The sequence below is a fragment of the Myotis nattereri genome (genome assembly GCF_964212035.1).
Source record: "Myotis nattereri genome assembly, chromosome: 8".
In the NCBI taxonomy this organism is placed as follows: domain Eukaryota; kingdom Metazoa; phylum Chordata; class Mammalia; order Chiroptera; family Vespertilionidae; genus Myotis; species Myotis nattereri.
In genome coordinates, this window is record NC_138083.1 from 26,162,551 (window position 1) to 26,186,082 (window position 23,532).

At 42.7% G+C, this 23,532-nt stretch overlaps 1 protein-coding gene across 1 annotated transcript in view; it reads right to left on the bottom strand.

Moving 5' to 3' along the window:
* The window catches only part of PLCB4 (phospholipase C beta 4), a 381,356-nt gene that overhangs the window by 116,700 nt on the left and 241,124 nt on the right, over window positions 1–23,532 (bottom strand). The window contains exon 4 of the mRNA XM_081097388.1: window positions 22,436–22,534. Coding sequence (XP_080953514.1) covers window positions 22,436–22,519 — 84 coding nt within the window. The 5' untranslated portion in view covers window positions 22,520–22,534. The remainder of the gene's footprint in view (window positions 1–22,435; window positions 22,535–23,532) is intronic.

Below are 23,532 nucleotides of genomic sequence, written 5' to 3' on the forward strand. Positions count from 1 at the left end.
AGCAGCGAGGCCTCCCAGCACCAGGCTCAGCAGAGCAGCGAGGCCTCCTAGCACCAGGATCAGCTGAGCAGCGAGGCCTCACTGCCCTGGTGTCAAGCGGAGCCGCGAGGCCTCCCAGCACTGGGATCAGCGGAGCCACGAGGCCTCCTGGTCCCAGAGCAGCGTGACAGGGGGCAGCACCCAAACCCCATGATAGCCCTGAGGCTCTGTGTGTGACGGGGGCGGGGCCACAACTTCCCTATCCGCCCTGCTCTGTGCCTGATAGAGGGGAGCTCCCCAACCCCCTGATTGGCCCTGCTCTGTGTGTGACAGGGTGTAGCGCCCCAACTCCCCCATGGGCCCTGCTCTGTGTGTGACGGGGTGGAGCTGCAACCTCCCCATCAGCCCTGCCCTGAGTGTGACAGGGGGGAGTGACCTAACCCCCTGATCAGCCCTGCTCTGTGGGTGACAGGGGGCAGTGTCCCAACTCCCCTATCAGCCCTACTCTGCGTGACGGAGGGAGCTCCCCAACCCTCTGATCGGCCCTGCCCTGTGCATGACAGGGGGGAATTCCCCAACCCCTTGATCAGTCCTGCTCTGTGTGTGACAGGGTACGGAGCCCCAACCCCCCTGATGGGCCCTGCTCTGTGCGTGCGTGACAGGGGGCAGCGCCCCAACCCCCTGATTGGCCCTGCTCTGTGCATGACAGGGGGTGGTGCCGCAACCTCCCCATCAACCCTGCCTCAAGTATGACAGGGGGCAGCGCCCCAACTCCCCAATTGGCCCTACCCTGAGCGTGACTGGGGGTGGCATCGCAACCTCCCGATCCGCCCTGCTCTGTGCATGACAGGGGGCAGCACCCCAACTCACCAATCGGCCCTGCTCTGAGCCTGACCAGGGGCTGCACCTAGGGATTGGGCCTGCGCTCTGCCACCCGGAAGCGGGCCTAAGCCAGCAGGTCATTATCTCCCGAGGGGTCCCAGACTGCGAGAGGGCACAGGCTAGGCTGAAGACACCCCTGCCCCCACCAGTGCACAAATTTTTGTGCACCGGGTCTCTAGTATTTAGATAAAACCCCAACTCCTTTCCATGGCCTGAAAGGTCCTTTATGATATAGCTGCTAGAGACCTTATCTGATTCTGCTTTCTGATCTTCGTTCACTACAATCATCAGAACCCTTCTCCTTGAACTTCTCAAGTTCTTTCTAGCCTCAAGGCTTTTACACTTGCAATTCTGCCAGTCTAGAAGTCTCTTCCCAGTGCCGTTAGCTGGCTCCTCTTCACCCTATTGGTCTTGCCTCAAGTATCCCCCCTCAAAAGAGCTTATTTTGACCTCCTCAATAGGTCTCTCATCGTATTCTATATTATATTATCCTGATTATGTCCTTCCTTGCACTGAACAGTCTTTAATTATTTTATTTCTTTGTTTACTGATGTATCACTTGACTCACACACTAGAGTATAACCCCCTTAAGGGGCACAGTCCTTGAAACTTTCTGGTACACATTTGTGTTCCAAGCACCTAGTCTGTCAAAGGCACACTGAAACTAATTTCATGCACTGAGAAATGAAATGAATTTAAAAAAAAAAATTCATAACAGGCCAGTATGTAAAACATAAGCAAGAAGTTACTCAAGTCCATGGGGTTGTACCAGGCCCAGAACCCATCAGGGTCAGTCCTTGGAGGGCTGGCAAGCACAGATACACAAATACAAAAACAATTTGTTGAGGTTCTCTTCTGGGAGGAAGGTGCACCAGTTTCAAATTCATACGAGTTCATCTTAGAGGTTGGGTATGGCTCTGAGGCACCTCCTGGGAATCCTTACTGGACCAGGAACACCGTTTGAATACATTACAAAGAAGTAATTTTTGACATGGGATAAGAACTCTGGGCAAGGAGATGAAAAATAAGGCAAAATAGCAAAGTAAGGAAAGGGTAAAAGAAGCTTTCAGAAATGCTTGTCGTAAGGCCCCACACAGTGAAAATAGGAAGTCAATTCAGCTCTAGGTTTTCTAGCAACAAAAGCAAAAAGGGAAAAGATACTATTACCAGGTGCCCATATATTTCATAGAGAAAACAGATCAGATGTTAGGAGGGGCAATTGCCAGAAAAGAAATTCCCCAGTGAGACCTTTAAGAAGTTCTGAGCAATTCTAAGTGCAAGGTTTCCAACAAAGCCCACCATGAGCTTGTCAACTGTGACTGGAAGATTCTCAGACCAAATGTGTTCAAACTACCCATGAAAATCAGAGAGCAAATCTGAGGGTCTGTGCCAATCAGCTGCAAGGAGCTGAAACACAACCTGTTTAGGTTTCCCTCCACCCCCACTAACAAACAGAAGGACCTGACTCTCTGGTGAACAAAGACACAGAGTCTCTATTCTTTTTGTGTGTTTTCCTTTACCTAACAGCAGTTTTAAATTTCACACAGATACCTACCGACCACAACTTGGGCTGTGGCCCAGTGACCATGCTGAGGCAATAAGTCCCCTTGTCTGGAAATCTTCTACCAGGCTTGGCAGGGCAAGGGAGTGCATAAAAGGGAGCGGGGCTCCTTCTCCTTTGCAAATCTGTATTTTCCATGAACAAACGGTAATTGAACCCTCTGGTAAGGAACTTCTTCCAGGGGGCTCAGAATTTCAGTTCTCAGATGACTCAGTGAAAATTTGTCACAGTCACACTTTAGAACTTACGGTCTATCTAGATCACCCATCCAGCCCAACCTACCTATCCTCAGGCCACTGGGACAAAGGAGATGAAAGGGACAGGTACTCCTTTGGTGAAACTATAGACAAGTTGGGGGTCAGGGGAGCATTTTGTTTGAGAGAGACTAGAAAACTCACTTTTTCTGGAATCACTGTAGCTAGAAGGTACTTGTGCCTCCAGGGTCCCTGTGCTGAGGGGCCTGGGCCACTATGGGCTTCCTGAGACACTTGCCCTAACACGTGCTACTTCAAAACTCTTCAACATCACTATCTTTCAAAGATCCAAGCTCCTTTCAAAATGACAGACTACATTTTCCCCCTTTATTTCAACTTTAAAAGACATTTGGTTAAATAAAATTGAGTCCCGTTTCTTGTTATAAGGAATGGCAGAGAACCTGGCAAGCAGAATATGCTGACAGAAGACAAGGAAAGTATTTGGGTGGGGTTTCTAGATGATAGGTAATTGATTTCATTTTTTTGATTTGTGGTTATTTCTTACCCTTTCTCTACCACCGTCACCCATATTCATTGTGAATGACTGTATTTTTCTACAGCATCATCAAACAGGGGATAGCCAAGCCTAACAACCAGCTAGGGACAGGGATTTTGGACTAGCTAGTAAACGCATTAACTGCACTTTGTTTAAACGCTAGCTGTTGAGAGGCTCCTTTCTGCTTGTGACTGCCTGAGTAGATCAGGACGTAGACGGGAGTGAAATGCTTGAGGAGTTTCACAGTCCATCACAACACTCCTGCTTTCGGAGAAATAGGATCCTCTAAGGGACACCAGGTCCAGACCTTGTGGTTTATAGTTCCTGGGCTCGAATGCCAGCCTCCTCACCAGGCATCTGCTGGAGAACCTCACCAAGCTTCCTTTTTCCCATTTTAAACTAGGAAAACTGATGCCAACCTCACAGGCTATCAAAATGATCACAACAGGCCTCAGTACTGGGGACAAGGTCAATGCTGAGGAAGTTGAATAGTTACAAAAAAAATCCCAATTATTATTTGAGGGGTATTGTGCCAGGCATTTCACAAACACTAAATCTCATGGCAGCCCTGCAAGATTTTGGACCAGATCGGCACCGTCCAGTAGATTTTTCAGGATGATGTAACTATGCCAGATGGGTGCAGCCCAACATGGTAGCTATGAGAGCCCCATGGGGCTGATGATGCACTTGAAATGTGCCTAGTGCAACAGATGGGGTGCATTTTTAATTTTCATTCATTTCACTTTAATAGTCACATGTGGTTAGTCATTACTGTATTGGACAAGGCAGTTTTAGGGATTAAAATTTTTTTGAAGGAGAGTAAATTCTTTAAAGCCATAGTTGATGAGGAACAGACCTGGGATTCAAACAGGTTTCTCTGACACCAAAGCCTGTGTCTGTTCTACTCTGTCAACCTTGACAGATCCGGTTCCCCTCCGCCTATCACCAACGGATTTTGGGATTGTCAGTAAATGAGCACTGCTTTGGCAGGCCCCATCTCTGGGTAAACATGGGGCTCCTTTCCTGGTTTGATAAGAATTGAGTGGAAGAGAAAAGGACCTTGTGAAGGTTGGAGAGAGACAAGTGAAGTCTCAGTTAGGAAAAGGCCCCAGGGGTTTTATCAAGTCTCAGTAACGTTATAAACCACTCCCACCAAACCAGACGTGTCTGATGTGGCCTCAGGACTGGGCAGGCAGGTGGTGTCTCGGAGAGAGTTAACCTACAGATCCCAGAGCTCCTGCTTCCATCAGATCCTGGAAGCTAACAGCCCAAGAGGTGCCTCGTGGCCTATTTATTTCAGCTCTTCATTCCAGAGGAATTGGCTAAACTCTGTTTAGCAGAACCTTTTGGATTCTTTACATAAACTTTCCAGTCCGAATAGCAACATTTTTTTCAAGTTAAAACTAAAGCCCTTGGTGATGACACTCTGCCGTCAGGATGATTTATGGACTGCTGTAACAGATGGGCGCAGGTCCTGAAGTTGCTTTTCCCCTCATGGGTATGGTTTCCCCTTGGGAGGATCCAGAATGTTCATTCCATTTGTCAATCTCCCTTCTATTTACAGACCCCCGTGAGATGACGGACACAGGGCTTCTCAGCTGTCCTTCTGAAGAGGAGCAGAAGGGCACTGGCCATGGCCGTGGCCATGACCTTGGTATCCTGGACCCTCCTTATTCGCTATTTACCTTGTGAAGAAACTTGTCACACAACACAGAAGCATTTGCAACTTTTGCATCCCTTTCCTTTGCCTTTGATTCTTTGAACAGAGGTCCCTATTGGGTTAAGCTATAAACCCAATTTATTATAGACCCCTCCTCCCCCCCTATAATGCTCAACCAGAACCCACAAGGGATTCTAGTTCTAGATCTAGCTTCCTGAAGAGCAATGCCAAAGGTCTGCTTCTGAACCATTGCGCCAGCTGTTACCAGCCAACGGGCACAGTGTTTACTAAGTGCCAGGCAGGGATCTGAGCACTCTGTACACATTAACTTACCAACCTCCCAACACCCCTGTGAGGGGGGTACTATTATTCTTCCCATTTCACAGAGAAGGCCATCGAGGCATGGGAATGAAGGCCTCACCCAGTACTGTGTAGCTGATGGGGCAGAGCTGGGATCGTTCTCTACACTGAAGCGCACATTTGAGTCACACCTGCTCTGAGACCATAAATGACACAGTGACATTGTGAGGCAGTGGGCCCAGGAGCTGCCTGGCAGTCACGTCTGAAGAAGGCTTTGCTGTTCTTGTCACTGGATGCCAGTAACCATCACTAGGATTAGAAGGGCTTCGGGATGTTTTAGCTCTAATTGCTGCATTTCTGGAGGATTCCCTCCAATGAGCAGACTATCTTAGTTACTGGGTTGTTAGGAGTGGTGTTTTTCACTACCTTATACACTGTGTCAGAATTTTTTCTCAGATCTTAGGGCTAAGAAAAGGTGTTTTTCCTGATCTGTCGCTTTCCTTGCAACCTGACAGACACTGCAAGTCCCAAAACTGTTTCTCGTGCCTACACTGCTTTGCTACCAAGATCACAAGTGGCCAATCTGCAGCTCATTTATTTCCACTTATGGGACATTCTTGCTACCCACAGAGGGGCTCGCCTGTCCATCTTGCCTGTAATTTGATGTGCTTTCATATTTTTTTCTCCTTTCAGTCTATATCCCTGTGCTATTCATTTTATCTAATAATACATACTTCTGCATTACAGCTCCCTGTGGGCTGTGGAAGAAACACTTATAAATAAGCACAAAAACCATTTCATAAACCCCAGAAACTATTGGGTGTTCTCCAATAGTTTCAGGGTCAGGCAGACCTGATCCAGATGTGACTGGTTACTTACCAGCTTATTTGAGCTTATTTCTTCATTCCAAAAGCAGGAATAACAACATCAACAATAATACCGATCTCACAGGTTACCTCTGGGCATGAGAGTGCTTGATGCATAATATGAACCCAAGAAACTATTAATTATTAATATAATAACACAGTAACAGTAATTATGACGAATGTTGCTAGTATTAATCATCCAAGAAACAAGTGAGAAAAATACCACCATCCCTACCTTACAGAAGAGGAAACTGACCCTAACTGAGGTGACTGAGTCACCCAAGAGGACACATAATAAGTGGCAGAGCCACATGGACACTGCAGCAGAAAGAACATTTCTGTTACATGGATGCTTGTGATGAGCATTGGTGCCACTGTACACTGATTACTTCTGGTCCAGAATGCAAATTGGAGAGTCTATGCATAAGGGAGACCCATAGATTATAAATTACTATTGCATTAGACTCGCTGAAAGTTTGGGGAGGTCTGGTTGTGCCTATTCTTCTCTGCCCAGGCTGGCCTCAGTCTGTACATCAGGCACCGGGGAGCCATCAGAACAGCTTAGCCTCTTCCTTCTTCATGGGCATGGTGAGCCTGAGCATAGCAAGCAGTAGTGACCCGAGGAGGTAATCTCTGAGTTGCCAGCTCTGCCCTGAACCTCCCTGACATGGCAGATCACTCTCTGAGGGTGAGGGGACAATCAAGTGAGTCATTCAGCAACTTTTATAGTTGCTAGGCCCACTGTTCATCTTGAGTTCTAAATGCCAGAGAAACAGAAATGACAATGTCTGCTCTCAATCACCAACCAGGAGCATTTAAAGCTCTCATTTCAGCCATGACTGTGAGGTACAGTGAACCCTTATTCTGGTATCAAGTGGAAAGTTTAAATCCACTCATTTCATTCTATTCTCAGCTCAGAAATACAGAATATTAACTTTCCAAGAGGCCTGGCTTGGAAGAGTCTACTGAAAAGCAGCAACAAGAGCAAAGCACACCAGCTTTCCCGATTTTTCAGGCTTTATTTTAAAAGCAACCGAAAGTGGGCCTGATGGCGCTTCTTATTAACAACTTCTCTGACACATCCTTGTCTGTGTGGGAATGTGGTCAGCTCAACGAGGCTTTGGATTTGGGGGAGGAAGGAAGTGCGAGGACGAGCCACCTGAGAGAGTCAAACTTTGTGCTTCCAATGGCCTACTTTATGGTCATCAATAGTTATGAATTCCCACTTTCTCTTTTACTTCCAGATAAAGACCTTAAATCATCGGGACTTAACTTTTAAAGTCTGCCAGTGTGAGATGCCAAACTCAGTGGCTGTCTCTTTGTCCCTCTCCTATCAGGACATTCTGAGGCCAGCCCTAGCTGCTCAGATTCTGAGAGGACTCCTGTGTTGTAGCAAAATATTGGGACAGGCTCCCTGATACTTGCCATAAGCACTTGAAGAAATTATTCCTAAGATATTTGGCAACTACCTCTCAGCTTAAAGAAAGAAGAACACAGTCAACAAAACATGCCATTAGGAGTTCGTGGTCACTCAAAGTAACTTTCTTGGACAGGAAAACTCATGTTAGTGAAAAGAGTTGCTTTAGCAACTAAAATAAGGAAAAATTAAAGAAGACTAGCGTACTCAGAGCCAGGGAGAAAAGGAAATGTCTTTGTAACAAATATTAAAAATATATGTCACCTCCTTCCCCTTTCCTTCCCCATACCACCCCAACAATTCTCTGCTTGAGCAAACCTGAATCAGGCTTTTCCGAATATTCTTCCCAATTAGACCTCAACTTTTGGGGTTCAGTGTCTGTCTTTGCAATCAATGCCCAATGATAGCAAGAATCCTGCAAAGTTGGTTTAGCCAGAATCCCCCATCCTCAATATCTGATCACCCCTGATATCTGATCGGGTTCTTCAACCTTCACCATCTCCCAGGTGAGATTTAATCTGCCTTCAGCAAAAAACTGTGAGGTTGGTTTAGCCAAAATCTCCCCTTAACCTTGATGTTTCCTCTTAGTAATTTTCCATCCATTGACCCCCATCACTCCTTAGCTATAAGTCCCCTTTCCTGGTTGTATTCCGAGTTGAGCTCAACCTCTCTCCCCTTCTGCAAAACCCCACTATAGCAGTCTCCTGGATCCAGCCTTACCGTTTTTAAACAAGTGTCATAAATAACATTTTCTTTAACATCCCCTCCCCTCCAAATTCTAAGGACAACAGGAGATGTGCTTTGCAAATGTGCTTGAAACATGGCAAAGCTGGTAAGTCCTTCTTGTCAGTAAAGCACTTCTAATAGAAGCACAATTCATTCCAGAATATTAAATTTCACTGAGCATGTGATTAGACATATGGTGACACAGAAGATATACAGTAATTGAAGAGGCAGGTCAAGCAAAGAATGTTTTAACCTATTGCTACATGGAGATGACAGACAATGTTGAATAGAGTTGCTAAAAAGAAAGGAATCACAATGACTTCCATGGACTTTTCCTTGGATATATGCATTTCCACTTAAATAATTCAGCATTTAAAAATGCTTTTCTTCACACTAGCTGTGTGATATGTCATTCCCTTCCTACTTTGTCTTCTTATATAGCTTACATGTAGGCCTCAAAGATATACCATTCCCACTGGCTCTCAGGGCCAATTCTGGCTCTATCCCTTTTTATTGTGTCTAAACAAAGTAGAGCAATGACTGGGACATTCCCTCAAGAACGACTGCTTCCTTCTAGAAAATTGTGCAGTGAGTGCAGGGTTGGCCTCAGAAAATTGCAGTCCCAAAGACCTAGCATGTGACCATCCTACAAGGGGCTGGGATGGAGTGGTGGGGGAGGTGGATTAGAGAGGGATGCTGCATCAGTTGTGTCATCAAAGAACAGACATTGAGACAGACTTGGAAGTGCAAGAGATTCATCAGGGGCTATGCCTGTGAAAGAGAAAGGGGAGAGGAAGCAGGAGGAGGAAGGAGAGCCTTCAAAGCATCAGGCAGGACTAAAACCTGTGAAAGGAGAGCAGGGAGGAAACAGGATTGGGTAGGAAGGGTCTCAGGCTGCAGTACATCTCTACCAGGTGGAGATGGGTGCCCCAGAGCAAGGCCTGTTCACCAGAGGAGCCTCATATGGGGCAAGGAAGGATCAGCTCCAATAGCTCTGCCATGGTACTCATTTGCTGGATTCTGAAGAAGCTGTGGCTGGAGGCAGTCCACTAACCATACTCTAGTGCCAGGTTTCTCTTGGAAGATTTAAGTGCCACACCTCCATGGCTGCTAACCCTTCTCCAGATCGCCACAAAGGACCTCCAGGTCCAGTTCTTCAGTACCCTTAAAATTCCTTAGAGATTAGGGACCATTTAAATAACAATAAATTTGAGTCCAAGATATATAACTAAGGATTTGCTAGATCACTGTACCTATTGAGAGATAAATGAATATCTTGCTAGGGATATAGCAGTAAATAAAAACAAAGTCTTGACTCTCATGTCTTATATTCTAGAAAGGGATTTTGACAAGGAACAGAAAACAAGTAATACATCATAAATTGATCAATGTGAATATGAACATCTAAAAAGGTAAGGAGAATATGTGGGTGGATATGTGTACACACAGATTTTTTTAAGTGAGAGGATCATGAAGGCCTCTTGGATGAAGTGACTTTGAGCAGAACCGGATGAGGTGAGGCAATGAACCATGAGAACTGAGGGTATATGGGGAAAAGCAGTCCAGGGAGGAACTGCAAGTGCAAAGGCTCTGAGGTTGGAGGGTGTCTGGTATTTCCAGGGAACACTAATAGGAAAGTGAAGTGAAAGCTCATGTAGGGACTTGTGGGGGGGGGGGGGGGAGGGGGGGGAGGGGGACTAGAAAAGAGACAGGAAGCCACTCAAAGTTTAATCCAGAAAAAAAAAAAATCCACCTCACTTATCCCTCACAATGGCCCTGCAAGGTAGGTATTATCACTCCAATTTTTCAGACAAGAAGGTTTTGCCTTGTGTTTCATTTAAGACTGGTTCATGATTCCATCTCTTGAGTAGCAAAGGCAAAACTAAACCAATTTTGGCTTAACCCCAAATCCGTGCCCTTAACCAACTATGTGTATTTCAAACTCTTCCAGAAAGAGCTCTCTGGAATAGATTTTACTCTAAATACCACTTAGCACAAAAACCCTTTCTTTATTTGTAAATAATATCCTGGCAACTTGACTTTGGTGAGCAAAAATGAGGCTCCTTTTTAGACCTCCCAAAGTTTAGAGGACCACTCACCCTTTTAGGTACTTGAGAGAAGAAAACCCACAGCAGAAGAGCAGTGGAGATGCCAGCAAGACAGTCCTTAGGACAATGCTCTAGTAGAAAGAGTATGTCATCCTCGATACCTTGGCAACTATACTGGCTCAGGCCATGCACCTCATTCCATGTTTTGGACAAGGCACCATTTCAGAGCAATTTCTTACTATTTATGGTGTTCAGAGCAAGCGGTTCAAAAACCATGTGCTTCTTATTAATTTATCAGAATCAATATTAAGCATTAAAAAAACAGGCTTCCCTGCTGAGAATATTTTATATATTTTTCCATTGACTGAAAGAATATTATGTTCCTTTCACATAGTACATTTTACTTATTCTTTTAAAAATAGAGACTAAAAAAGTACTGGTTAATATGTTTCTATCCTTAAAGGCTGATTTTTATTCATCAAAAAGTAGAGGTCTTAGTGTTCTTAGGGACACTTATTTGCTTATGGATACTTATGGAAAAATAGGTGAAAAATAAATTTTTTCCATCCTCATTTCACCAAGACAATCAAATTAAGAACACCTGAATGTAATAGCATAATAATTATGGTCTAAGACAGATAAAGCAAGTGAGTGACTAAAAGACCTAACCAGGTCTTTAAACAGCTCTTGCTTCCATTACTAAACTCTAGAAAAAATATTAAAATTATATATAGGTATATTTTCCACATCCTATATATTTTTTAAAAAAATGTTTCTTTGTGTAGGGGAGGAGACTTTTTCCTTGAACCTCTTAGGGTCCCTGATTGGGTCTAAAAATTAAACTGACAAACACAGATTAGCAAAAGACAAAACAAAACAAACTTATTTAAAGTTTTTCTTAACACAGAAGCCCTCCAAAAGAAAGAAAGACTAAAGAAACAGACCTGAGTATTTTATGTGACATTTGACGAAGAGTGGACAGTGAAGAAATATGACAGGGCAAGGAGTATGAGGTAAGTGTGGCAAACTAAGGGAGACTGCGCAAGAACTATTTGTTCAGATTCTTCATGGGTGCTTTTGTCTTCAGAGCGAAGGATGCTTTTCCCTCTAGGTATGGGAGGGCATCTCTCAAATGAGGGTTTTATGACCTGTTTCAGGGAAGGGCAGGGGGAAGGTCAGCATGACCTTCCTGCTTTTGCTGTTTTCTTAGTCACCTTCAGCTTATAATATGCAATATGCCAAGGTACCATATTGTTGGGTCCTGTGACCTGAACGCCATCCTTTGGACATGGTAGCCATTCTGAGTCATAATCACATAATAGCTGTGATTCGTCACGTATGTTCTCTTTATCACTGCATCAGTTCTGGAGCCTGGCTCCACTGATTACTATATCTTGGGGAGTTGGCAATTCCTTAACTGATTTAAACTTCTCTTTCCTCATCTGTATAATGTGGAAATTATCTCATTTAATCCTTGCAATCACCTGAGGATTTAAAGGGATTATTGATGCTAAGTGCTTAGCACTGTGCCTGGCACATTAAGACTAAGTAAAGATCTCTTTAAAATCTAGTATGTTTGACTCCTCTGGAAAAAGAAAAGTCTCTTATTGATCAGTTCTTTCCCCCTGTTATCTGTATTGCCTGTTTGGGGGAGATTTAAAAACTTGAAATGGATTTAGTTATTTTTCCTTCTCAGGAAGCCTAGAACTCCTCACCTTGCTCTATGCCTAATGGTTCTCAAGCTGTATCATCAGAATCACACAGAGGCGCTAAACACAGGGACTGTTGGAGCCCACCGCCAGAGTTTCCCTTCAGTGGGGCTGGGGCGGGGCCTGAGAACTGCATGTCTAACAAGGTCTCAAGTGCTGCTGATGCTGCTGGTCGGGACCACACTGAGAACCACTGCAGGCTGGCTGGTGGGAATCTTTCTGCTTAGCCTGTGACCAGCCATGGATTCAACCATTTTAAGTCCTGATTCATATGAGGCTTTGAAGAAACAATATTTGTATGGCATTTGCACAGTAACCATTTGCACAGCACCTAGTCGTGCTCATAGTGACAGATATTTCTATTGTAAGCACTACAAAGCTCCCTCTCTAAAAACAACCCAAACCAGTAACAACAAAAAATATTTCCTCATAATTTTTAGGAACAGGGAATTCACTCCCATGAAATTGAGGTTAAAGAAATGCAATTTTATTACTCCAGAAGGGACTGCAAAAGTGATTCACTTTGAAATATGCTGCATATGGCATTGGACTGCTCATTTGTTCACACTTGAATGAATTCTATTAATTTACTGGCTAGACCGCATGCATCAGCAGAGTACATTCCCAAAGAAAATGCATAGACAGACGAAGCCAGGATGTCCTTTGGGCCTTTTCACCATGAGCCTGAGATCGGCCAGGCTGCACTCCAGCAACCCTAAGTAAAAGGATGCCCCAACCACTGTGCTCCTGTGCACCCGCAGCCACTGACATGGCTTGAAGGAATTAATGTTGAGCATTTTCCTATTTACTCTTCAGGTTGAAAAGAAGCCATAGGGAACCAGCATTGTCATGTTAGCCATTGAATTCTAACTCAGTTCTTTAGCATAGCACAGTAATATTTCAGAGACTTACATTGCTCCTTAGCTAGTTCCTTATATTTTAATTTGATTTATTGACTCATTATATACACACCTTATTTCTGCTTTGTGTTGTATTGTTTTGTTCCCTCAAGCTTCTTCGGAACCTAAAGCCGCCCTGGATTTCCTTCTCTAATGGCCTAGTGGATGCACCTCACGTCTCGCCATGAATAAGCAGTCCTTCCTATGCCCTTGAATAGCATCAGTCTCAAGTATTAGAGTTTTCCATAAGACTGACCCAGACACTATTTCATGGGTGAAATGCTTCTATTCCTCCAAGGAATATAGTTATCTTCTACACTTGTGAAGAAATGAGGAAAACAAACTCAAAGAAACTTCACAGAGGGCAAACACATCAAAATGAGAAGATAAGCGGAGACACACTGAAGTGGAGCATCTTAGAAAAGAAAAGAAAGACAAGAGTGATGGCTTATGCAGCAAAAGCTGATAAAATTTTAAATAAAGGTGAAAAAGGGAGGATGACTAAACTAAAAATACAATCGTACATTTGTAAGAGAAAGTGATGAGCTAGAAGTAATTACTTGAATCTGAAAGTATCATCATCACCATCAAAACTAATTTGTTATTCATTTTTGTGTAACATTATTTGTCTGTTAAGGTAGATGTGTGCAAACTATGGCCTGTAGGTCAAATCAAATTGGCACCTGTTTTTGAAATTTTTACTAGAATCCAGCCCCTTCATTCATTTATGGATTGTCTATATTCTGTGGCTGCTTTTGTGCTACAAAGATAAAGGTGAGTGTATGAGAAAGAGACTATGTAGCTCACAAAGATTTGTCTTTTACAAAAAAGTATGTTGACTCCTGTTCTAAGCCTTTTCAACATGAGATGATCAATGACATAAAAAGAGCCTTAGACAACTGTGATTGATTGCAAAGAGGGCCACAATCCTCTATCCCTTCTGTACCTACAACCCTTGCATTGGGACTTTGCAGCTCCTCCCACCAAGAAGTGGAGTACATACCCCTACTCCTTGAGCCTGGCTGGCTTTGTGACATGTTTTGGCCTACAGAATGCAACAGTAGCTTGGGCTTACCGAAGAGAATAAACCCAGCCTGCTTGCAGGAGGATGACAGACAAGTTGGAGTGGAGATGAGACCATCCTGCTAAGGCTATCCTAACTCAGCCTCCAGTCAGCCCAGCAAACACTTGAGCCCAGCTGAGTCCAGCCCATATTACTGACCCACATAAATGGTTTCTGTCTTGAACCATTGAAGGGGATTAGACTATACCACCCAAAATATGCCACTTTGGCATATGAATTATTCGAAGCTAAAGGCAACTGAGAATCAACAGATACAGAAAGAAGCTTTTTCAGAGCTTCCCTTGTGTGAGTAAAGCAGAAACTTCTGAGACATGAGGCCGTCCATAAATTCCCTTTCCAGGAGTTTTACAGCCGTGCAGAAGGCTGAAGTCAGCTCCAGGATGAATCTGCTCTACTTAGCACCCCGTGGTGCATGTATCATCTAACACGTTTCCACTTCTCCAATCAAGGCGCAGCTTTCTTTGCATCAAGGGCAGAGTCTCTTCTTTCCCCAGCTCACCCTCAGAGAGGCTGATGGTGATGGAGGGCGGGTCAGTAAACTCTCTGATTTGAAACCACTCTTCTCAGGAGTAAAGGAGGAAATGTGCTCTAGGAAGCTCTGTAGCAAGAACCCAGGTTATCCTGGACATCTATTAATCTGCCCCTCACTCTGAGTTAAGGCATGGGATGAAAATGGGGAGAAATTAAAAGCCTTTTACTGGCAGAAACTTTAGGATTAGGATTATTAGTGCTAAGAGTTGACTGATAATAGGTTTTCAACAGTGATGAGATATTGGCTGAACATTTTGCAGAACAGACATGGTCTCAACTGTGATGAAATATTTGCTCTGAAGAGGTATCCTCACTGGGTGCTTCATACACTCCTACTGGGAGCCTCTGGCACAGACATATTGTCCCCATTTGAGGGGAGAAGGATGCTCTCTCAGACAGGTGGGAGGACTAGCTCAAGGTCATAATTTGCAAATGTCAGGGTCAAGGCTGCAAACAAAGTCTTTTAGTTTCAAATCAACTTACTTTCTGGAACTTTCCAAATGATACAGACCATTCCTTAACTGCCTGATTCTTGGATGACAATGAACTCTAGGCTTTCGGGGTTTGAGAGTATTGATAACATTGTCAGTACTGTTGTTTTAAAGGCTGGCCTGAGTGTTTTTGCTAAACCCTGGTTGATGCTATCTCTGGCAACTTTGGATTGTTTCAGCATTCAGACCAACTGATTAAGTACCCAGGTGCCTAGTCACAGCTTTTCATATTGTGTGAGGAAGAGTCACATGGCTATGATGATAAGAAAGGTAACTGAAGGCAGATGAATAAGAAATCATATAATCCTTAGGTAAAAAAATACTCTCATACCCACCCACTTTAACATCTGCTCTTTTATAGCACTGAGATGTTAAGAAAGTTGTCTATGGAGCTAGAGCCAGTAAGAGGAAGGAATATGACTCCAGCTCACCTTCTCTAACTTCCTGGTGTCTCCAACCACACTCTCACATCTCCCGCATGCACTTGGCCCACACCCCCAGAAACAGGTTCTCCACACAGCTACCAACACAACTGCCTTCAGATGTAAATTAGATCGTGTTAGTCCCGGTTGGGAAGTCACTTCCCATAAAAATCAGAAAGAAAGATCCAAACTCCTTTTTCTGGTTCTACACTACTGATTCTCACACTTGAATGTGCACAGTAGTTCTTCGAAGGACTTATTCAACATATTGCTGGCCCATCTGAAGAGCTACTGATCCATCTCTAAGAATTTGCATTTCTAATAAAGTTCCAAGTGATGCTGGCTTGGGGAGCACACTTTGAGAACTGCTGCTTTATATGATGAGGCGTCTGCCTACTCAGACTTCTGTTCTTATCATGCGCCCACACACAATGCCCACTTCAACCAGGATGCCAACAGTGGCCCTGGGAGAGGAGGACTGAGAGAGGAGGAACATGCATCCATTTGTTCATCCTTTTGGATAATTTAGTATGTTTTTCAATTCCCTTTTTGCTCATTTTTAACTAAATCTGACATGATCTCTTTTTGTAAAATATGTTTTTATTGATTTTTTTTTTTTTTTTTTGGAAAGAGAGGGGAAGCGAGAGGGAGAGAGAGAAACATAAATGAGAAACATCAATTGGCTGCCTCCTGCACAGTTCCTACTGGGGATCAAACCCGAAACCCAAGCATGTGCCCTGACCAGGAATCAAACCAGCAACCTCTTGGTGTATTAGATAATGCTCAACCAAGTGAGCCACACTAGCTGGGCAATCTCCGGTGATTTCTATTACATGCAAAATATTTGTTCATTACTACAGAAAACATGACGATAAACACCATTCTTTCAGGAAGAGGATGCACACAGTGCATCCGTCAATGTACTTCTTCTCTGGCATTCCCTAGTTGGTTTTGCAATTGGCAATTTTTCTGTCTGAATAATAAACAAAAGCCTATTTCATGCACCATCAACTGTATCAACATTACCTCCCACTGAGAAAATCAACCCTCTGCTTTTTCCTCCAGTCTCTAAGCCCTCATATTGTCCAACATCTGTCTGCACCCTTACTTTACACAAAATTAATAACTTCTTCATTCTCTTTTGACAACAATAATTAAATGCTTTGCCAACTTTTAGGTTGATTCTAGAAGTTGAAAGACAAACATTATTATCATGATTATTACCATTATGATGACTAGTATCCTTCTCTGTAAATACAAGTAATGTGCTACAACTCCACTTTCTACTCTTTGAGCCCAATATCCTGACCCTGTCAATACAATTCAGTTTAAGTTACCCAAAACTTGGGAACAAGACAGGCAGCTGGCTATATATTCTTTCAATGTCATACAAGAGTACTATCTAGAGACCAGCCCAAGAATGACTACTTCCTATGATAATACACCTATTTGGCTTACTATTTACCATTGTTTGGCCCAGCTTCTTTGAAGTCAGGTAGATAAGCTGCAGCGTTTTTTGTTCTATAGTGATGCATGGGATTTGTATCTGGTAGAAGAGATAACCCCAGAGGTTACAACTTACTGGCCCCTTAGAGCAGTGACCAGTTTGGGATCCAGTTGATAATACTTGTTTGCTCTCCTTTCCTGACTATATTCAAACTCTTTTCCTCCAACGCGCTTAGAACTAACTCGATCATCATGCTGCTGTCCTCACTGCAGAGTTAAATACATCTTTAAGTCAAAATACTTTCTTTGAGGGTTGTGTTTTTCGTCTTTTGCAGATTATGTTTGAGAATTCCTTGCTTCACTGATGAGCAGCCGGGGTGTGTAGGCTGCTGGGGCCTTTGGGAGCTTCACCAACGTGGAGCCAAATGCTCTGAGATTTCAAAACCACCTTGGAAATTCGGCCTGTCCACTAGCCTGGCTTTAGGTGTGTACTGATCCTGCACTTTAATCCTGGCTTTGACAACTGCCATAACTGTTGCTGTTTTTCTGGTGGCAGATGTATGCACCGACTGGCCCATTTATGTCCATGTTGGAGAGGGGGTGGTGGGTGGGAGGAGCTAAAAGTCAAGTCTCTACCAGAAAAAGGTACTCCATGTGGGCAGCTTGCTCAAATGCATTAAAGTCCCATGGGTGAGAAAAAGGGGTGGCCCAAGCTGGGATCTATGATGTGGGGACGGTGGGGGCAGTGATGGCCCAGGTGAATCATCTATAAAACATAAAAATCTCTGGTCCAGCTGCCACTAAGAAATGACTGATGGAATTGTAGTTGAAATTTCAGTTCAACTAAGTGAACTGAAAACTGTTTCTTTGGGGGGAGGGGGAAGGATAGTATTTACAAATCTGGTTGTACAGTAGCTTGAGCTTATTGTCTAGACCTGTGCTGTCCAATTAGATAGCCAGGTAAGTGTCAATTGAAATTAAACAAAATGAAGAACTCAATGCCTCAGTCCCACTAGCCACATTTCAGGTGCTGAACAGCCACACTGGTAACGGGCAGCACAAATACAGACCACATCCATCACTAAGTTCTTACAGTGATCACTGTTCTCTAGGACAGCAGCATTCTTAAAGATACAGTTCTTTTAAATTTTGCCCTTCAAAGTTATACAAAAGGGAAGGAGGTCTCGGGAATCTGGATGGGAGAATTTGAGGTTAAAAAGGAGCCAAACTGCTCAGGAGGACAAGGGACTAGAATTTTCCATCTTTTGTCTTTGGATTGAAAGGGAGAGTTGTTTGTTTTTAATATTTGAAAAGAGGCATATGGGAAAGATGAAAAGGGTAAATTGGAAAAGGACTCTGGGAGAGAGATTAAAAAAGAGAAGAAACAGGAACATACCTCTTGCTGGGGGAGTGGGGCCAAAGACGACAGAAAATCAGACACAGTTTGGCAGGGCTGACTAATGAAATTTATTCAGCATAATCTCAGACATTTCATCGGAACGTGTCCTGGTGTGTGTTGCTACCACCCAATGTCCTTGTTCCTGGGACACGATGATATAATGGGTTTAGGAAGAGAAACAAACTAGAACTTGGTACACAGAGGTAAAAAGGCACTGAGGATATGACTAATCACCAAGACTGTAAACACCCAGGAATTCTGGGAAGGACTGGGAAGCCCCTGAGTAGCCAGGAGCGGGGGTCTTCAGCCCTTTGCTATGGATATAAAAGGAAAGTCAGGAGACCAGTTGAGTTAGAGACATTTGGGTTGCATGTGCTTTAGAAAGCACTGCTGTTTCTGTTCTCTGCAATAGAAAAACCTCTATTTAAAAGATTTTATAACAGGCATCGCTTAGAAACAAAATGTATTTGCATTTAAGTAACTTCTAAGTCAAGCAATGTGAGATTAAAAAAAAATTTAGAAGTGGCATGGGAATACAGTTAGAGGCTATAATGCGGGCTATATTCTGCAGTTTCTGAAATTTTGGGCTACTTCAAAAAAATACCCCAGTAATGCAGAAATAATAAAATAATGCTTAAATACAGTTGCACTGATTACATTTATTCATTTATTGACTAGATAATATATAATTTTAAAACCATGGCTAGTATTTTTTTCTGACCTAGTGAGCGCTCACCCACCTCTCTGCCCTCTTTAAACTAATCAGTGGAACATCATTTCATATTTATCTGATCCTTCAGGCCATCGTGAAAATTGTCATATGATGCTGAACCCACTTATGTCCCTTCACATAAGTGGTCCTTTTGCTATGACACTTTAAGAAGCTGAGGTTTTGTTTTCCCTAATTCTTGTTCCTCCCATTTGCTGTCAGCTGTCATTTCTCACTGCTATTCATATAAAACTTGTAAAAACAACCCTTCTCTGCTTATATTTGATACCTTGAATATTTTAATGGCCATGGCTCCAAAAAACTGAATCTTATAGGACTTGGAAATAAAAAAATAAATGGCTGTAGTCCACTTGAAATACTATTTGGCTTTCTGGTTTCATATTCTATATAATAAAAAGCTAATATGCAAATTTACTTAATAGTGGAACGACCAGTTGCTATGATTCGCTCTGACCACCAGAAGGCATACAGTCAATGTAGGAGCTGCCCCCTGGTGGTCAGTGCGCTCCCCCAGGGGGAGTGCTGTTCAGCCAGAAGCCCTGAGCCAGCCTCTCCCACCTCTGCGGCAGCGCTAAGGATGTCTGACTGCCAGCTTAAGCTGTCAGTTGGACATCCCCTGAGGGCTCCTGGACTTCGAAAGGGTGCAGGTCAGGCTGAGGGAACCCCACCGACCCCTGAGTGTACAAATTTCGTGCACTGGACCTCCAGTGTTGTTATAAAGAGACATATTTACTTTATGAAGTTTACATTTTTTGTTTAAAATCCTATTAAAATAGCACTTAAGAAAGTTGAAAGCTTAGCTAGATGTATTTAATGCTTATTCATGATTTTTTTGCTCCTAGCTTTACCTCATTTTCAGAGGAACGTGGAAAAAAGGCAAATGCCTTTTGAAGAGCAAGTAATCAGTATTTTCCAAATGTGAGCGAGTTGTGAAGGATTAATAATCAAAGAAAATCGTCACAAGAAATAATAAAAAAAAGATTCCATGATGACAAACTTCCAGTTCATCAAATCACATTTTGCTTTACCAAAAGAGCACATTTTCCTCTAATATGTTTCTGCTTATCTGATAGCAGTAGAGATACTCAAGCAGTGATTGTATCACTCTAAAATGACCTACACTGAGTAACTGGAAGTCACGTAGTATTTTTTAGTTATCCTATAGTTTTCCAGAGCCTAGGAAACTGCCTTAGAAACCACAAATCTTTGGAGACACTCTAGCAGATTCAGGGAGAGATGTCTCTCACCAGCTTATAATGAAGGGCAATGGACATCATCTTGGTGACACTGGTCCCCAATGCACACCTGGCTTAACTGGGAGAAAGAGTTACAGATGCATCTAAGCTAGTCCTTGGCCCTCTTTGCCAGGTTGTGTAAAGTGGATAAAAGCAGTCAACTGCGATAAGCTTACTTTGTATTAGAATTGAACACTAGTTGATATTAATAATTTTTTACTTCAAAAATAAAAGTGTCAGATGGTTTACCTTAATATTTTCACTCTGTTGAGGTGCAGATCCCCACCCGGTCTCAAGGATTACCAAATCCTCTCACCATTTCAATTATCAAGAAAAATGAGCAAATAAATCAGATTGAGTTGGAATCAATTGTATCTAAAATCCCTTTGAATAGTAGACATCTACAGTGAATTTAGCAGTTGTAGGCATTCTGCTAGTCCCTGGAGAGAGATAACTAAAACATGACCCTTGACTTCAAGAAAATCAGAATATAGTAGGAGAGACAAAATCATTAAACACGAATGCAGTACTACATGTGCAAGGGGAGGTTAGTAGTAGCACAAAGGAGTTACCATTCTAATTGAATGTGTCAAGGAAGATATTAAAGAGATGGAGAATTCTCATCTGGGTTCTGAAGGATAAGTAGGAGTTCATTAGTAAAACAAAAAGGAACAAGTTTATTTCAGAAAGAGAGAGCAGCAAATAAAAAACATGTAATAGAATAACATGTAATAGAATAGTTTATTGGGAGAATTATAAGTGTATTTTTTTTTAAATATATTTTATTGATTTTTTACAGAGAGGAAGGGAGAGAGATAGAGAGTTAGAAACATCGATGAGAGAGAAACATCGATCAGCTGCCTCTTGCACATCTCCTACTGGGGATGTGCCCGCAACCCAAGTACATGCCCTTGACCGGAATCGAACCCGGGACCTTTCAGTCCGCAGGCCGATGCTCTAACCACTGAGCCAAACCGGTTTCAGCTATAAGTGTATTTTTATGGCTAAAGCAGAGAGTGTGAGTAGGAAATTGGTAGGAAATGAAGCTGTATGGAAAGCCTTATATTTCATTCTGACCAGTTTCCTTTATCCTACAATAGAGTTTCATTATAGATATTTTCAAAAGGTTATTCTATAATCACAACTATTAAAAGGGGGAGCGGGGGGAGAGTAAAGGAAAAATCCCAAAGAATTAACGATGGTTATATCCACGTGGTGTAATACTACTTTCTGTTTCTTCTTATACTAGTAGAAGAATGTAATTAGCTGTCCTTTCTGAGAAACAGTGAAGTTTCAGTTATACAAAGAGCTGTCGCTCAACATTTTAATTCAATACAAGGAATAGCCCATCCTTTGCCTTTCTCAATTTTGTTTACTTACAAAGAAACTATGGTATAAATATAGAGAGTATTATGAAACACATTTTGGAAAAACCAAGTCAATAAGTACTGAGTCACATCAGCCCACAGACTTTAAGCAAAGGCCTGACAATCTGAACCTCTGGGAGGGCCACCACCTAACTTTCAATTGATTTTGAAAGGAACCAACTCTGACTATAAATAAAGTCTTCAGACGTTTTCCATTTCACTTGACCTTAAAGGCAACACAGTTTCACCACATGCCCTTCTCCAATTCACCTCAGATTCAAGTACAATCTAAGAAAAACAAGGCATTTATAAGGCCAATGAGGCTTCAACTACCTCCTCAACCTTCTGAACAGATGGGAGGTCCCAAGGCCCTGCTCCATAAAAAGCTTGCAGCCACTCGCCACCTTGCAGGAACAGTAAGTGGCAGAAGCAGAGGTATACAAAGCTTCGGTCCAACTGTTCTACGTAAATGAAACCAGCAGAACAAATGACGAGCACAAAGTCCAATCACTATTACATTTATAACAAATAGAATGTTTTATGTGGAAAGCCTGCCAAAAGCACTTCACTATGCAAAGACTGTTACTACATGAAAGCCATCTGTAAATTGAAGATAATAATAGCAACAACCTTATAAGGTTGTTGTGAGGAATTAAACAATATACATAAAATGTTTTAGAAGGCTGTCTGGCACACAGTGAGCTCTCAATAATTTATAGCATCATTATCATCACACCTGGCACATGGCAAGTGCTCAATAAATACAGTATCATTATCATTATTATATTTCATAACTTGCCTCTTTCCAACTATTCCAACTTATAAATCTCAAAGATGCTCTTACTTTGTCAGAGACTATTTACTTAATACTGTAATTAAAATGAAATAATTATAAGAATGTTTTGAGAGGAAAGATTAATAACCCCTTTTTACCTCTTCATATCTGTCAAAAATTGCTCCTTCTTGCATAAAGGAAGGAACTTCCTTCTGCCAGTTAAATTCATAAGGTTTGGCCATGATTATATTCAAGACCTAAAAATAAAAAAAGAATATCTCATTAGTATACAAATTGAAAAACAAGTGAAGATCAAAGGTTAATCACTTTATATTTGTGTGTTTGCAAAGCTTTCCTTCATACATGTGGAATAAGCCCATAAATTGTCTTTGTTCTTTCTTCTTCCCTACATCTGACTCAATTTTTCTTCTCTTTGTCTCTAAACCTGGATAAATAATATCATTAAGAAATACCAGAGGTGCCTGGCCAGCATGGCTCAGTGGTTGAGCGTAGAACTATGAACCAGGAGGTCACGGTTCAATTCCCAGTCAGGGCACATGTCCAGGTTTCTGGCTCCATCCCCAGGGGGAGGCACACAGGAGGCAGCATGATTGATGATTCCCTCTCATCATTGATGTTTCTCTCTCTCTCCCTCTCTCTTCCTCTCTGAAATCAATAAAAATACATTTTAAAAAAGGGGGAGAAATACCAGAGGTAATCATTTGGGAAGCTTCCCCTCTCTCTTCAGATCATATAAAATAATAAGGTCACATTATCAGATGGCACCAGATAAGTCAAAGGAACCACACCCCTGAACCTATATGTAGGTTTAAGGCTGCTGCAAAGCTTACACTAGACCCTGAAGGTGCCTGCATGGGCAGGAGGAGTCCACAGGATGATGGAGCACAGAATCAGGTGGGAATGGTTGGAATTTTTTACTGCCCTTGGTGAAGCCTCCCTCACTTCTTCCTCACTTGGGCCACTCAGGAACCAACAGAAAGTCTGCTGTCTAGAAAAGATTGAGATGACTTTGAAAGAGAGCCCAGGCATGGTTCAGGGTGGCTGCCTGCACCTAGAAAAGCGGGGTGTTCATTTTATCCACCTTTCTGAGCACCATGTACTGTGGTGTACATTCAATAGCTAAAAGCAGGACATTTTAAATGTAAAGGTGAGCACCCACCAAGAAGCGTCAAACACTTAAGCAATGCCAAAGACATAGGACATACACGCCAAACACAGTTAGTAGAGGAACTTA